The 18,243-nt window shown below is 37.0% G+C and overlaps 1 protein-coding gene across 1 annotated transcript; it reads right to left on the reverse strand.

The window, feature by feature from the left end:
* Positions 1-5,527: 5,527 nt before the first annotated feature.
* Positions 5,528-9,557, reverse strand: DNK (P-loop containing nucleoside triphosphate hydrolases superfamily protein). The gene is made up of 5 exons (XM_088945148.1): positions 8,467-9,557; positions 7,504-7,971; positions 7,010-7,387; positions 6,862-6,929; positions 5,528-5,962 (listed from the first exon to the last, which is right to left on the reverse strand). The coding sequence occupies exons 1-5, from the start codon at positions 9,148-9,150 to the stop codon at positions 5,752-5,754; spliced, it is 1,809 nt and encodes a 602-aa protein (XP_088801274.1). The 5' UTR covers positions 9,151-9,557; the 3' UTR covers positions 5,528-5,751.
* Positions 9,558-18,243: the final 8,686 nt, after the last annotated feature.

An 18,243-nucleotide genomic window follows, 5' to 3' on the forward strand; every position in this document is an offset into this window, starting at 1 on the left:
TGGAATCTAGCTTGTATTTGTAAATCTGATTTATGGGGACGTGCTACCCCCCGTCTTGTGTATCCCCTCTTGGTTTCTATAAAAAAAAAAAAAAAAACCCTAATTCTGTTATCCTTCACCATTTTACAATGCTCAAAACTAGAAACTATCAAGATAGAGGCGGTCCAAAATTTGAAATTCAATCACAAAGATTTCAAATGAAATCAACTCATTCTATGTTGATTCTCTCAATGTTTATACAAATGGAGCAGCAACGAAGGGGATTGTAGCAATGGTAGGGTTCTCTAACTTTAGATGGACAAGAATATGGTAATACCTCTGAAAGAAAATCCCACTTCCAACAAGGAGAATGTTGTTCCTATTGTTTCGAACAGCAAAGAGAATGCATAAATACTTAAGGTGAGTTTTCTTAATAAGGGTAAATAGTTTATTGATGGGAAAACTCCTCATTTTGTTCCTAATAACAAGATCGTGTGGGCATCTTCTCTCCATCTATCTATGCAATTGAATGAGCTTCATTTAACATTTAGGTTAAAGCTTTGGGACCCCTTACATTTTGAAAATTCAAACTTGTCCAACATGTGGGGTTGAGATTTGGAAGTTGTACCTTGTTCTTGGTCTATTCTGCCTAATAGGTTAAATACTCTCATGAATTTTTTCTTTGAACTTCTTGTTGTGGTTAATCTAAATTATTGATGTGCCTTCTTTTTTGTTTGTTCTATTTTTCCAAAATATTAGAGGGTTTAAATGTATGATCTTCCAATTCCTCCTTTTATATATAATTGGCTTATGATTAATTTTTGTTTTCAACTAGAAAATTTACATCATTTTTTCAATGGAGTTTCTTCTCAATAGGATTCAATGTTGAAGGGGGTATTCTTTCTGTTAATGGTAGACCAACTTTGGAATATAAGTTACTAAGTCAACATCTAATTTTTGTTAGTTAATGTTAAGGGGAAATGGGTTACCTCCTATTTCACATTATTTCCAATAAAAGTTTCAACTTGTATATTTTAAAATTTGGCTTTTGAATTTCAGATTTAGGTTCAAATTGAGCTTGACATGGATTATGTGTGCCATGGAAATTTATAGCTTCATTAGATTATTCACTTCCACTCCTTGAAATCTGCAACAATAGTGATGGATTTTCTTCATACTCCAGTGTCCCACTCTTCCTAGCTTATGCCCCTCTCTAAAAGACACTAAAACATAAAATTCTTTATCCATCTTTGTCGAAAAAGTTTGTTGCTAAAACTCTAGTAACTCCCTGCACTCTAATTCGTCTCACCCTCTCTTTTTTCATTTCTTTGCCCATGTCTTTCTCTTTTTGAATGAAATATTTTTATTACTAGAAAACCCATTTTAAAGGTTCTCCTCATATTCCCTTTAGCTGCAAAGTTTTAAATTGTTTAATAATAGAGAAAATCTAAAACCTCGGTTTTTGATTTTCATTTTTAATTAATTTTTTCATCTTTTTTAAGTTTCATCAACAATTTAACTCAAATTTCCATAAATATTTTTAGGGTTTTGGTTTTCCTTTGAATTTTGGTTTGTTTAAAAGCTTAAAGCTTAATCACTCGTAGGAATGAGCTGGCTAAGCGAAACCATTTGACCAAGGGTAAGGGCATTGGAGGCTTTGTAGGATTCATCTTTGTGTCTATATCTTAAGGGGTTTTGTTTCCTTTTGGATTGGTTCCCCAAACATCCTTATAATGCTATGTGATTGTTGCTTCTTCTTGACAGTGCCAACTGACAATAGAAACCTTTTGAAGAATTGGAATCACCATATTTACTTCTCATGCCAACTGCCCATGCTACCCAATTCTTAATCAAAGGCATAGTTCCTATTTGATGTTGATGCACTTCCTACAAATTTATCAATCATAATATGGCTCTTTGATATTAGTTTCTTTATTTTTTCTTTCACTAGTAAATAAGAAATTATTGATATCAAAGTCAGAAAGGAAAATAAACAAAAACGGGCAAGACTATCACAACAAGATGGTTGAGAACGTATCCCAAACACCCACATACCATGCTCAAGCAATGCAGAAAAAGCCCATAGAGACTTATTACTAGCATCCACAGAGGATGAAAGGAACATCTTTGTTTTGCCTTTGTTAAAATAAAGGAATTATAACAAGCAGCGTAAGGAAGCATTGTATTTTGCATTCTTTTGGTCCTTGGTATGATTCATTACTATCTTCTATAATTTACAATGTTTTAGATGTTGGAATAAAGATAATCCCATCTTTAAATGTTAGAAGAAAAAGAAAATAATCTAGTAGTTCATAAAAGCTTGGGCACCAACTTTGTATTTATCAAACAATTATAAATTGGTAAACTAATATGAGAAGGAAATATCAAGATCAAAATTGGCAACTTTGAGACAAACCTACTTATTTTGATATTTATCAAGGAATGAAAGTGGAATAGATAAATTCTATCTTATTTTCTCCTTCTTTTTAAGAACAACTAAGTTATAGAATCTAGATTGGGGTCTGGGGGTTAATACAAATTAACATCTTTTCTAACTAAAAATCATTGGCATGGTTGGATGTGTGGTAGCATTTTGTATATGAAATAGCTCCAACATTTTTTAATATAAATTGTATAAAGAAATTTAATGGTCATTACCCAATGCTAGTTCCAGCTACCATTGTCATGGAAGAGGTGGGCATGAATATTTGGCATTTTCTTGCATAAAGTGGTTCTTAGACTTCAGTTCATGTTCTCATGCTTGTCAGGCCTAGATTTCACCAATGGATCGAATAATGTAATGACCTTCTTTGAACCTTAAATCTAATAAAAGAATTACATTTTCTGAAATGTCTAGTCCAACATAAATTAGCGTATATAACAACAAGGAAACATTTGATTTCAAGCGATTTAAGTGTTGCTGTGTTGGTCTAGTTTGGCTTTTCATGTTCTCTGTCTGGATTCATAGAACAGTCTTCACTTTCCAATAGTAGATCATTGACCCTCTTCTCTCCTAAGTATTGGGCGTGACTATCTGTGTATGTATTACAGACATGAATGAAGTTTATTTGATGTAACATCTATCTCATCAACAATAAATATCTATAATGAGTTGTTGGAGCCTTTTTCCTTCTCATGTGGCTTTGGTTTAATGATCATGCATGATTAATAGTGTATGGGAAGCGTATCAGTGGCGTATCCATTAATACACTTCTGATACTCACTGATATGCTTCCATTCACCAATATGCTATTGATACAGAGTATATCATAACGAAACCGTGGAAAAATAAATAAAAAAAAAAACCCATTTCTTATTATTTTCTGTATTGAGCATATTATGTTAAAATTTTAAACCTTGATCTAATTGTTTCCACAACTTCAACAATGTTCAAGAATGCAAATATGATTGAAAAAGCTTGCAACGAGTATAGATGAAAGATTCCTTCCACAGCTCAACGATCATCCTAGTTTGCTTCTAAATAGTGTATTATGCATAGATGAAAGATTTCTTCTAGCCTAATACCCAACTAGGGGTGTTAATTGTACTGGATTTAGGAGAGTAAAATAGTGGTTGGTAAGTTGCAATCTTTAGTGCAATGGTTGGGCATTATGGTATAAACTCAAGCTTTCAATCAACAAAAATCGACAAAAAAAACATCTTGATCAACACAGAACAGTGTCAAATGGGGTTCAGCAGTCCAAGCCTTGGACTGAAGGCAACAAAACTTGATCTTATATTTGTTTGCCCTGATCAGCCACTTCACCCCGTGTGACAAAAATGACAGACCCCATCATAAACCACAACTCGTGGATAAGGTAGAGATGGAGCCACAATCTTAAGCGGTGGCGATGAGTCTGCAAATAAAAGTCATTTGCTTGCAACACTAACAACAAGCACCCCCAACTATGGAAGAATAGAAAGAAGACGAGAAGCAATATAGAATATAGAAAAGAAGCTCATCTCCTGAACATCATAATCATTTCTGCATCTCTTGCTACTCTCCTCTATATTCGTCTTTGCAGTTGAATATATATCATCTTATTACCTAAAAATATGAATCAGTGAATCTGTTTTTAACTATTGATGGACCAATCAAAACCAGTTTTGAAAGGACTGTTTTTTTTTAGGGTTGTCTAAGCACAAGGCAGGAAACAATTATGTTTTATGTCTCAAGGGTAAAATTGTCTTTTTGTTCAAACCATTTAAGCATTAAAATGAAACTCCCCCTGCAATTAATGCAAAAAAAAAATCAAAACCCACTTTTGTAAATATTAATTTGTACGAATGAATATGATAAGAAAAATGCTAATTTAACAATGACATGACAATGCTTTAATAAACATTTATCACGAAATACCCACAAAGCAAAATGCATGCTTTATATCATAGATCATATATTACATATTACTCAATAAAATTTCAATTAATTTGGTTTTTTGGTTAATCGAATTTCTAAGTTAAAAACCAAAATTTTTAGTTGAGCTTTTCAGTTTTTAACCAAATAATGGTCACTTCCACCTATTGTATGACTCTCTGTGGGTATCTATTATTGTTAATGGAGGTATGGTCTGAACTCTGGATAAGTGTAGATCCAATGCCAACCTGAAAAATAACCGAACCAAACCCCATAGGGTTTGACCCAGAAGACCAGAAGGTTCAGAACTAACCCAATTAGTAGATATTAATTGAGGCTCTATTTTTATCCTGAATTGAACAAACCTACTACTTATTTGTTAAAACAACTTATTTCAACATCATGATATGATAAGATTTACAAATACATTGAGAAAAATAGGCATAGACTATATTGTCAATGTGTCGTAGACCGCCTGCAAAATCTGTTTCCTGTTGCTTTGTAGTGATAGTTGAGGGAGAGTAAGGGCTAAAGGTAGACCAAAAATGGATATAAATAGTATTGTAGTAGTAAGAAATAATCTAACAATGGATTAGCAAAACAGGATTCATGTAACAGAACCCCATATAGTTGACAATTTGACATTAGGTTTGGGCATGATGATGAATTGTATAACGCGTCTTAATAGGTTCAGAACCAATTGGAATCGGGTTGGTTTAGTTTTAAGTTTAGCTCTGTCCAACCCATTGACAGCCCTAGTCTAGGTCATAGGTTTAATGGCCCCTCATCTGGTAAAGTGGAGACTAGTTCATATAAGATAAAAGGTAATTCAAAACTCAGAAGAAACATTTACATGGTCCACATTTTTACAATGTTAAAACATAGATATATAGAGTTTGGCGAATGCTTATCAAAATTTGTACTTCAGATAATAATCTAAATAAATTGTTAACACACGAACCCATTATGACCAATTTGACAGGCCAAATTCCCAGTCTAAACGGTCCAACCATCCAATTATATCCAAGCATCAAAACTCCTCAACCTTGCTTTCAACTAGCTTAAAAGGATATCAAACTTGGCTAAAATAGGAGGAAATTTACCTCCTTAAATTTGGCCAATTTTCTGATTTGAACTTCAATGGCTGAAATCAAGGAATTGGAGCAAACCATCTTTTGTTTCAAGATAATAGGCAGTAGGAATCAGACATCCATTCGACATCTACTGAAGTCTAGAACATATGGCAGAGAGGGAGAGAGACGACATTGGCTTTTTCTAAATCGGAGTAGAAAATCTACAAAGCATTTCTTGTCATTTCTCAATCCAAAACTTGCTCTACATGAAAGGAAAAACACTTTTTACATGCAGGAGCTGAAATGTGTCCAGATTGGTGGTGAAAGAACTTGAAACTGCTGCTAACCAGACAGGAATGATATAGCTCGTCTGAATTCCAGTGATTTCAGTGCAGACTCTGGGAAATGATTCCTATCTGGCACCCAGAGTCCACCCTTGTGGGGAAGCATTACCTGTTGGTTTGAGTTCTTTCCTTCGTTGTCAGCTTGTGGAGACTCAACTTCTTTCTTTTTCTTCACAAACTCAAAGAACTCTGCAACTTGCCGTGCATACCTTAAAATCAACCACGAGAATTTAAATAAATAAATCAGTTTAAGTGATAATACACACCAATCCACTCAGTTAATCTCAAGTTCATTTTCCTTTCAGAAACATTTTGGGTGAGAAAAAGAAGGCATCTTTCAGAGAATGATATATTGAAATTGATGCATCACAATAATATTTTATGTGCTCATTAGCACACAATCTCAATTTTAGCCCTACACCCCACAGCACCACCAACAGCCAAAAGATGTTAGTGTAAATTCTCCTGTGAAGCTTGCCTATCAGAAAATCAAGATGAAGCCAAAAGGCTTCTCATCCAAATGCAACAAACATTTAATAGATGTATCTATTTCAGAGAGAATGCTCTAAAGGATAGTGGACCGATCAATCATTATAATACACATATGCCTAACATGTGGAACCACGTGTATGGGGCTGATGTGTATCATCATTAGTCTGTCATTAGCCTGGTAATTTAATCATTAGATAGTCAAACTCATTTACAATCAACCCATGGTACGCAACCATACCATGGGTTTCTCCAAGTATAGATGGTGTAGGCTTTGTTTTTTCTTTTTCCATCAATAAAGACCAACACTAGCTAATAGAATTGAATGAAACAAGCTCAGCAATCAATAGTGGGTCCACTAATGCATTGTATCAAAGAAAATAAAGGAGCCACTGAGATTCTCCCACATCATAAAAGTAATTTAGCCCAACTGACTCCGCAACATCTTGTGCTCCTCAGAGCTATGAATTTGTAAACAAAAGGGAAGTTCTTGCCTGGGCAAGGGACTGCAGGAAGCAACACTGTTGCTTGGGCTGCCTTTGCAACCTTCAAGTCTTTAACAGTTTAACTATATAAGGAAATTTAGGAAAACACAGCACAAGGGTGTATGTAAACTTACTGTCGCTTTGCTTCGATATCTTTACTGAAATCAATGTTTGGTTCACAATCCAATACCAAAGCAGGAACCTGGTGAGAAGCGAACACTAGTAAGATAAGATATGATCTTATATGAGAGGTGATAGTAAAGGTGTAGGCAAGATGATTACCTTCTGGATACTAGAGTGCATATGATCTCCTTCCAAATAGAACACACGGTCCCTTATATCAGGATGTAAAGAGCTGTCCATACGAAGGGGTAGCTGACTGACAGACAAGACACCATGATTGCCACTTTGGAAGGGGAACAACCAACTTTCATGTTTTTCATGTAGGTCACGCAGATAATCCAGGGTGACCCCACCCTCCTCTGCTCTCTTGCGCAGTAGCATCCTCTTGTGGCATGTATCAGGACTTGCTCTTAGATAGATGAATCCATCAGGGATAAGCCCGGGCAGACAAGAAACAACTGGATCAAACCATGAATCGTAAATGCTAATCTCCATTTCATTCATCCAGTTTGCTTCATGAACAGCTCGTACAAATACCTATTGTAATACAACGGAACAAAAAAATAATAATCAACTTCCAAACCATTAATACCGGAAATTTCGTAGCAAATTACGTCTAATTTATTAATACGAACAAGAAATAAAGTGCATACCATCCGATCACTGAAGACACTCCTTTCCATCAGTCTAAGGGGTTTAACTCCACCAGCAGATTCTCTCTCCTGCATGACCCTTGTTACAAATACATAATTCTGGAAAGTATAAGCATACCTCTGTGGCTCTGCATAGAAGGCATCCAATATATTGAAGTGATCAGGTCCCACATCCTGCCACTTGGAAATAGGCTCAGGAACCACCTCAACGAGATCACTTAGCTCAAGTGTTTCATTGGCTATCCTTTGAAGGAAAGTAGTCTTTCCAACACTAATGTTTCCCTCTACACAGAAGGTAAGCCGTTTCTTCTGAGTAGGTTTCACATCAGAGTTGGAGCTTTCTTCCTCCAACTCTTCATCCACGCTCTCCTTGATAAACAAGGTTATACTTTCTGCATGGTTCCTGTGAATGATTCCCACGGAGCTCTGTAAAAATTCCACCATCTTCTGACTAGACTTCCCAAAGAACTGCACATAAGTATGGACTAAACTTCTATCAGGAGATTGCATAATAGCCGAGCACAAGGAACTGTAAAGTTGTAATGTAGCTCAAGTCATGCCTTAAGCAACAAATATCCACCGAGATTTCATATCATCATCAAAAATAAAAACTCACATGTCCTAATTAAGAAAATGTCTAAGAAAGCTCCATTTGTTTACCAAAAGGTGTTTCATTATTAAGTCCTGACTGGCAATAGTAAGAGGGTTTTCTCTGCTAAGGGAAGGAATTGGCATGGAACTAGTGGTGAGGTTCTAGTTCATCCTCGCGAGTGCATTGCTCTACTAAAAGGCAATCTTTACAGGAGAAATAACCCCATTTCAAACTTTCCTGAGTCATAATCTGACAACACAGCTTATATATGACAGTTTAATACTATAAAATTACAACTTTGTATAGGATACTAGGATTACAGAGCTTGTAGAGCCCAGAACGGCATAATCCAGAAGCTAGTGTTTTTTTACCTTGTCTCTGTACAACTGTTTAAGCTCTGCGACTCCTGCTATACCCTTATCCACCAGCTTCCTTAGATTTCGAGGCCCAACTCCCGGAATCGTCAAAAGGTCAGGGTTCCGAGGCAATGCAGTAGCAGAGCCCCCAACCTTCTGCTTCCTCTGTAACCGTAACGGTCTCACTTCACCACCAGGCAACGACTCCGAACCCTCCTCAGTTCCTCCTGCATCAAAACCCCCACCGCTCCCAACCTTCTCCGAATTCCTCGAAGCCTCAGCAACCACCACCGGAAAACCCCCTTTGGACTTAGTATGCAACCAAGCAGGCCGTAAAGCCGACCGGCCTTCTTTAAAGACAACCCAAGCTCTGCCAGGCGTTCCACTCTCGAGCGAGCACTGACAAGACCCCGCGCAGCTACCGGAGGCAAAAGGAACAGCAGCGGCCGCAGAGGCCGTGGTGGGCTTCTTGGGAAGCGAAGCGGTAGGAGGGGTTATGGGCCCTGAGGATACCCGGAATTTGAATGAAGCGGTAGCAGGCATTGGGGATTGTGGCCGGAATGGAAAGAAGTTGAGTTGGTGGTGGTGGAGGTGGAGGTGGTTCTTTTTGTTGTTAAGGGGCCAACGGGAAGAGTGGGTGGTGACGGTGGAAGTGCATAGGAGGGGGCCTGTAGGGCTTCGACGAAGCAGCTTTTGCATCACTAAGCATCTCACAGCCTTCTTTTCTTTTGGGTGCTGCTGCTTGTGCTTCTGCTCAGCGAGGAAGCGAGCGAGAGGGAGAGAGACTGAGAGAGTAATGGATAGAAGTAGTAGGGGAACAGAAGGAAGGAAGGAAGCGGGAGATGGTGAGTGTTTTCTGTTTCCTGTTTTATGCGCAGGTGGATTTGAATTGAAATGGATATTTTTTTAGGGTTTGGTATGAGAAGGCGGATTTAGGTTTTTCTTTCATTCCTTCTGACTGATTTATATTTTATTTTGAGCATTAATGGTGTTTTGGCCGGGAGTGTTGGACCACAGGAGACTGGAGTGGAGGGAGAGCAGTGGACAGACTCACAAGTCTGGACTTTTGGTTTGGAGATTTTGGTTTGCGCCTTACCATGGTAGGCAAATGATATTGCGAAACGTGTTTCTTATATTTCCAATGAAAGATTCCATTTTGATGGACGAAAAAAAAGCTTTTCGTGCAGGAGTTAAAAGAAAGTGTTTTGTCTGGTTCTGATCAATCTGAGATGGACTGTAGAGACTGATACCTGGACCAACCCGAGTTTGGATGATCATGTTCATGTCCCAGTCTGTCTGGGCCTGAAATTATGGAAAGAACTTCAAGTAAGCGCATGCGGCCGTGCCTAGGCCGACCTGTTTCTCGGGCCAGAAATATGGGCCTAGGCTAGGGGTGATCATTCTTGGCCCGGGCCTGCATCGAACTCAGAAAATTTTGGGCTGGGCTTGGGCATGGGCCCAATACTTTAAACCCGGCCCAGCCCGCACTAATAATATTTTTATTATAGTTTTATATAAGATATAAAAAAATTATAACTTTTAATTTATAAATCAATTAGAATGTGCTACCACTTAGAATGGCACATTCGTGGGAATTTTTGGGTATCTGATCCATTCCGATCCTAATAAGATCTGTTTATCAAAACCTAATAGAGTTCGGGATGAGTTTGAGTTTTGACTTTGAAGTATCCAATACCCAAGATGCATAAATATAAACCTATTATATTTTATATCATGTACAAATTTATAATACTTTCTAAAGCATTTCGATACATACCGTTCATTGTGTGAAGCCCCATTACTAATACTTTCTTTCTGTCCAACTGTCTGTTTCTGATCGTTTGATCCAACCTCTCCACCATCAATTGATGAAGCAACACCATTTAAGAGCAGTCCTATATATCATCACCAGAAACACCTGCTTCACATATCTCCTTGACAGCATAGGCAAAATCTTTAATAGTGTTTCATTGATATCTGGGATGCCCCAAAGAACAGCCCTTCCCCCCTCGTATCTGTTTATTGTGCAAATGCTAGTGGTGAGACCTTGCCCCATTTACAAATTTCCCGTCCATATGTATACCTTGTGTCTGGGAATTTTTTTGTTCTCTTTGAGTGCAGATGGATTCCACCTCTGGAAGTTGCTAATTTATTCAGCTCAAGTCTCAATTTGATGCCAGAAAGAAGGGGGAAGGTGATGTAGAGAGCAACAAGATGAGCTATTTTATGAGCAGTATGGGAGGAAAGAAATAATATAATATTTAAGGGCCAATACAAAAATGTGAATGCTTTAATAGAAGGCCTTAAGCTCAAAGTAATCCAATGGGTTAAAAGTTAAAACAATAACGATTTTTAAGGACTTCTCAGTTGATGATTTCATTAGAGGGTGGGATCGATGTAATAAAAGCATCCTCTACCATGAAAGGGACAGTACAAAAACTTAGATGTCATCCATATACAATAGAGTGAAACTGAACTGTGATGGTAGTTCCTTTGGAAACCCTAGTTCCTAAGGTATTGGGAGAGTGTTCGTAGCCAAGTTGTCAAGGTGATGCATAAGTGGGTGCCTAGACGACAAGGTGCCTTTGGAGGCTCACCTCACCTAATCACTAAGTAGTCTCTATAGCATGTTATAAAAATTTTTTATATTTTTATTTTTTAAGGGTATAATTATAAAATAGACATTTTTAAACTAAAATGTTTATTTTGTGTGTTTACACATTGATTTCTTGTTATTAGTTTCTTATTTGTTAGGTTTAATCACACAAACGTTGCTAAATGTTGTATTAAACCCTCAAAGATTTTAAAACTTGAACCAATAAGGAAGAACATAAAATGTTGTCCAATCAATACATTTTCTTCTTGTTCTTTAGTAATCTTGTGTGTTTATATATTAATTTTTTCTTCTTCTTCTTCCACCTTTTCTTTTCTTTTTTTTCCATAACAGAAATAAGAGGTTCGACCCCTATATATTTTTTAATTTTCTTTTCTTTCTTCTTTTTCTTCTCATAAATATGTTGGAATATGTTGATTTTCTATACTTTAATACGAAGTTCATACTTTTCTTTTGAAAATTATGGATAGAGCAAATTTCTTGAAGTAACCCTATAATTTAGAAAATTGACTAATTCTACCCTTACTATTTACATATTGTCTTAAAGTACCCTTAAGTTTTCTAACAATTAACACCACTGGTAAGCACTAGTGGAACAAAATGAAATATCAAATTTACCCTCCATTATTCCTCAAATTTTCAAAATAAAACCCAACTGATGAAAATAAGAGGTTTAAGAAGAATGACTTTCCTCTTTCAATCTTTGTCCTGGCCATCACTACAAGAAGAGAGTTCTCTGTTGTTTATTTGAATTCAGGTCTTTGCAACTAGATTCAAGCATAAGGACTGGGTGGTGGATGAATTTGTTTGCAAACGACAAAGATTGACTGGGTAGAGAGCGAAAAGGGTGGTATAGCCTTTTCATCCATGACAACACCATTTTTCCCTAGGGCCCCTCCCTCGGTTCCGATTGCATGTTTTTCTCTAGCCTCAACTTTTGGCTCATCCTCTGCCCCCAAGGGTTGTCTTAATCTAGAGTAGGCAAGGAGGACTTTCCTTGAATCGGAACCTTTAATTGATAGAGAAGGGCCAATTGTAAGATTGTTTTGTTGCCCTCGAATTTCCCCCACCGAGAAGTGGAATTTTTTCTTTGTTGTTAATTTGTTATGATTTATTGAAATTCATTTTAATGAATAATATTAGCTTTTTTGTTGTGTACACCTGTTATTATAAAAGAAAAATCATGGAGGAAGCCCCTAACATGGAATTGGAGGTGGACATTTGGGTGTACCACATTACCATAAAGATGTAGTGTATGTCTTCTATTATTACTAATACTATAGGGAGAAATCAAGTTGTAGAGACATGGTCATTCTCTATCATTAATGTGTGTTTTAATTGGCATTTTCTATTAATGTGTGTTGTAATCATTCATGGAGAGGGAGAGAGAGACGAGAGAGAGAAGAGAGGAAAAGAGGAAGATACGATTGAGAGTCTCAAACTATAGCTAGTGGCAGCCAGTTTGTTTATTTACATTAACTTAATATAAAGGAATGAAAAATTACAAGTATACCCTTAGTGGCACTCCCTAGTAACAAACTAATAAGAAAGAAAAAAACTAATTGGCTAACAACATCTCAAGTTGACATCACACTAACATTAACTGTATAATAACATATATATAATCCTCATAACACTCCTCCTCAACTTGGGATGAGTATATCTATCATGCCTATCTTGTCACATAACTCATTGTGCCGCGAGTATAGAAATCCTTTTGTGAGGACATCAGCATGTTGTTCCTTGGAGTTGACATAAGAGATGCAAATTTTCTTTTTTTCCAATTTTTCCCTTATGAAGTATTTGTCCACTTCAATGTGCTTGGTTCTCTCATGTAGGACAGGATTGCTGGCAATGTTTATGGTTGCCTTGTTGTCACAGTAAAGAGATATAAGATTATAAACAACTCCAAGCTCCCCTAGAAGGTCTTTTAGCCAAAGGACTTCAGCCACCCCATGTGTCATAGCTCTATATTCAGCTTCAACACTTGACCTTGCTATTATACTTTGTTTCTTGTTTTTCTAGGTTACTAGGTTTCCTCCCACAAATGTGTAATACCCATTTTTGGACTTTCTATCATCCATAGCACTTTCCCAATCAACATCTATAAAGACTTTCATCTTTAGGTAATTATGTTTACTAAACAGTATCTAAGAACTCTGTCAATTGCTTCAATATGTGGTTTCCTAGGATAGTGCATGAATTGGCTCAAGACCCCAACTAAATATGTAATGTTTGGATGGGTCATGGACAAATAAATCAACTTTTTCACTAACTTTTGGAACTTTTAAAGATTCACCATCACAGTCACCCAATTTGTGATCAACATCCATGAGAGTATTTGTTGTCCTTGTGCCTAACTTGCCTATGTCTTGTAATAAATCAAGGGTGTACTTCTTTTGAGAAATGAAGATACCCCTTTTTTAGCAAGCGACTTTAATTCTAAGAAAATACTTCAAGGAATCTAAATCTTTCACTTCAAATTTAGATTCAAGGAATTGTTTCAATTTTTATATTTTTGAAGTCCAATTTCCTGTAATGATGATATTATCCACATACACTATCAATACAACAATCTGTTTCTAATATCTCTTCACAAAGAATTTCTGATTAGACTAACATTGCTTGATCCCTACTTGTTGAACTGTCATGTGAAGCTTACTAAACCAAGCCATAGGAGATTGTTTTAAACCATAAAGAGACTTTCTTAGCTTGCACACCTTATTTTCACTTCCCTTGAAACAAAATCTAGGGGATGAACCATGTACACTTCCTCCTCTAAGTCACCATTTATAAAAGCATTCTTTGTCCAATTAGTGCAGTTCCCAGTCAAGGTTAGTAGCTAATGATAAGAGGATCCTAATTGAGTTAATCTTAGCTACTAGAGCAAAAGTCTCATCATAGTCAACCTCATACATTTGAGTGTACCATTAACTACTAATCTTACTTTGTACCTTTCAATTGTCCCGTTCGCCTTGTGTTTAACTGTAAACACCCACTTACACCCCACTAGGTCTTTCCCCATTAGAAGATCCACTAATTCCTAAGTTTGATTTTTATTGTGGTATTAATCTCCTCCTTCATAGCATCTATCCAATTCAAGGCATTTTAAGGCTTCTACAACATTTCTGGGCATAGGGGTGCAATCAATTACAGATAGGAAGGCTCGGTATAAGGGAAAATGTGATCATAGGAGAGACACTAGGTAATGTGGTGTTTGATAGCGCATGACCTAACTCCTTTTATTTGAGCAATTGGAATGTCAAGGTCATCCACAATAGGAGCAGGAGTATCAATAGGTGCAATATGGTTTAGACTTACCTCCTGGGAGTCTAACAATGTTGGTTGCTCAATATTTGGGTGCTCCACATCTTTATCACATTGCTGATCTCTGTAGTGTGTACGTTGGAAGACACAAAAGGGAGCAATGTCTGAAATAAAAGGAAGAGAGACTTGACAGACCTAAACCTGCTTCTCCTTTTCCACACTATTCTCCCCTTAAGAAGAAGTAGGGAAGAATGGTTCAGACTCAAAGAATGACACATCCATAGACACAAAAAATTTATGACTAACAGGACCAAAGCACCGATTCTAATGGGAATGGAAAATAAAGGGGACTGAGGGAACAATAACTAATGAGGGGCCATGTAGTTCAGCACTCTAGAGGGCATGCAATTGATGACATAAGCAATTGCAAGTATAACATCCATCCAAAACCTTTTTAGAACATTCATGTGTAACATCATCCCTTGAGCTACCTCAAGGAGGTGTCTATTTTTTCTTTCTGCAACACCATTTTGTTGTGGTGCTTTTGCACATGATCTCCTATGAATAGATCCATGGGAGGCAAAGAACTCATTAAAGTCACCATGGAAATAGATCCCTGAGTCAATGATCCAAGGGGAGTCAATGGTAGTGGTGACATAGATTACCTAATGTAGACTCAAATGAAGTAGGAGCACCAATAATTGAAATATCCATCTATCGCAAAGCCTATTATATGACTCCAAGTGATCTCTGAAGGAATTCATGATATGTTCCTTGGGGTCAGAACTAGTAAAGTGGTCCTAAGTAATACCAATAGACTGAGTATCTTGGGTTGCCACATGTGTTGCATTATGTGTTGTATTCGGCTTCTTCTGTCCTTATACTCTACCCTATTCTTAGTTCTTCACTGCCCATTTGGGCTTCCTATGAATCTCCCAACATGTGTCACATGTATGTCTCTAGTGCCGATAGCAGGTACAAAACAACTTGTCTTTATCATCGGCCTTCTTGGAGTATCTTTTCTTTCTCATATTGTTTCTACCTATTGCAACCAATGCTACATGTTGCTCCCCCTTAGTTGTAGTCATCACACTCCACCTGCTTTCCTCAGATTGAATGGGGGCATGCACCTTTTCAACCAAAGACAACACTTTACTTTTAAAGATCTAAATTCTCAAGGGTTCATAAGTAGGGTTTAGACCCAACATGTGTCACATGCATGTCTCTAGTGCCGATAGTAGGTACAAAACAACTTGTCTTTATCATCGGCCTTCTTGGAGTATATTTTCTTTCCCATATTGTTTCTACCTATTGCAACCAATGCTACTTGTTGCTCCCCCTTAGTTGTAATCATCACACTCTACCTGCTTTCCTCAGATTGAACGGGGGCATGCACCTTTTCAACCAAAGGCAACTCTTTACTTTTAAAGATCTAAATTCTCAAGGGTTCATAAGTATGGTTTAGACCCAGCAAGAATGCAAAAAACCACTACTTAAAAACCAGTTTCTTATAGGCCTTAGCATCATCATCATGTTTTTATTCTATAGCCTAATAGTGATCCAATTCTTTCCACACTGAAGTAAGGGCTGAATAATAGGCAAACAAACTACGATTCCCCTGTTTATAGGTTGAGGATTCAACTTGCAACTGGTAATTCTTGACATAGTGCTTTTGCTCAGAATAAGTGGTTTTGACTTGTTCCCAAATCTCATTAGTAGTGTTTATCCACATAAAGTTATTTTTCACATCAAATTCCATGGATGCAAGGAGCCAAGACATCACCATATTGTTTTACTGGTCCCACCTATCATGTTCAACTATCTCACTCTTGGGTTCTTTTATTCTTTCATTTATGTAACCGGCTTTTCCCCTTACTGTTATGTAAAGTTTTACACTTTTAGCCCACTCTTAATAGTTTAGACTATTTAAAGGGGTAATGGGCATGGGAAACATCATGTTTTCACCTCCCATACCAACTGTGCTACGGGTTGGTGTAACCCCCGATGAAGCTGAACCATAGTTTGCCATTAAGGGAGAGAGTCCATACTACAAGAACCAGAATCACAAGTTCACTAGACCAAACCCCACAGAACTACACAACAACCACAATCAGAATACTAAACCCCCAAGAAATATACTTCTAGAATGAGAAAAAAAACTGCTGAAATCAACCCAGTAATGGTTCAACCATTAAAACAACCCAGTAATCAGTCCAACAACCAGTTGTTAGAATAGTATACTATTAGTTCAACTACAACACATGCTTACTAACAGCCCAACATCTAAACGAAGGTGTAAAAGCAAAAAATAAGGCCTTCACACCATTGGCCTCAAAAAAACACAAGAACACATACCCTGTCTAACACTTGTATGAAGGTGCAAACCTAGAAATTAACTTTCACAGCATCAAACAAAGAGAAGGGAGTCTTTACCGCATCACCCTTCTTCTACTAGGGTTTTCTTAGTGTTGTGACCAAGGAATAACCCAAAGGAAGCAGTTGCAAGTGGCCTGACTAGTTCGGTTAGGTTTCTTTGTCTTACACATCCAAGAAATCGAAGAAAAAAAGAAGGAACTGAGAATACTTCAGAATGATGCTTGGTTTAAGTGAGAGAAATAGTTTTTTTATAGCCCAAAATGATGCTCTAATACCATGTAATCATTCATGGAGAGAGAGAGACGAGAGAGAGTGAAGAGAAGGGAAAAGAGAGGAGAAGAGGAAGATGCGATTAAGAGTCTCAAACTATAGCTGGCGGTAGCTAGTTTGTTTATTTACATTAAAGTTAATATAAAGGAATGAGAAATTACAAGTATGCCCTTGGTGGCACTCCCTAGTAACAAGCTAATAAGAAAGAAAGAAACTAATTAGTTGACAACATCTTAAGCTGACAACACATTAACAACAACTGTAAAATAACAATTAAATAATCCTCATAATAGGTGTTTTACTATAATGGAGATAGGAAGATGGAGCCGGAGTAGGAGATGGACATAGAGACAATGAAGATAGAATTGGAGATGGAATCAAAGATGAAGACTGAGATGAAGTAGAACCATAAAAGGGTATTTTAGGAATTTAAAAATATATCAATAACATGTGAATGAAGTGTGACGAAAAGTTAACGGCAAGGGAGATTTTAGATAATTTTTAAAAAATTTAAGGATACTTTAAGACAATTTGTAAACATTAAGGGTAGAGTTAGTCAAATTTTTAAACCAAAAGGGCACTTTGAGAAATTTGTTGTTATGCATATTTATTAAGGAAGCATAATTATGGAAGCTAGGGAACTACCCTAGGATATATGTTTTTACTTAAAAAAAATATCCATTGCTTAGGTGATTAGGTGACAAGGCACCCCCCTTATCGCTTAGCCTCGCCTTGGCACCTTGAAAAAATATGGTTCAGAGATTCTCAAGGAACCCTTTGTATTCAACCAAGGTGCAATTCTGCGATATTGGGATGGCCCATGACATTTTAATCATATGTAGCAGAGAAGACGAAGAGTTGAAGTATTCGATGCTATCAATCCATATCGATAAGAGGAAGGTAATTCGAGTGAAGAGGTTGAAATGGAATTTCAGAGGGAACCGAACCATCTTTATTGATGGGTTTTTGGTCGATATGATGTGGGATGTTCATGATTGGTTTCTTCAGTCCAAACTTTAGATATGCTATTTTCATGTGTAGGACAAGAAGTGGATTGGACAACCAGTTGTGGTTGGAGGAAAAGACAACGCAAAAGGACCAAGAAAGAGTTGAGTTTTCTTTGTTGATCTATGCCTATAAGAGCCCATAAAGATATTTCTTGTTTCCATTTTTTCAATTTTATTTTCTCTCACTCTTTCAATTCTATTTCTTCTGGGGAGAGTGAATGTAGTTATTCATTTGATGATGGTTAGAGGAAAGAAAAG

The sequence above is a fragment of the Nelumbo lutea genome, chromosome 5 (assembly GCF_056320005.1).
Source record: "Nelumbo lutea isolate HS-2025 chromosome 5, American lotus-T2T, whole genome shotgun sequence".
In the NCBI taxonomy this organism is placed as follows: domain Eukaryota; kingdom Viridiplantae; phylum Streptophyta; class Magnoliopsida; order Proteales; family Nelumbonaceae; genus Nelumbo; species Nelumbo lutea.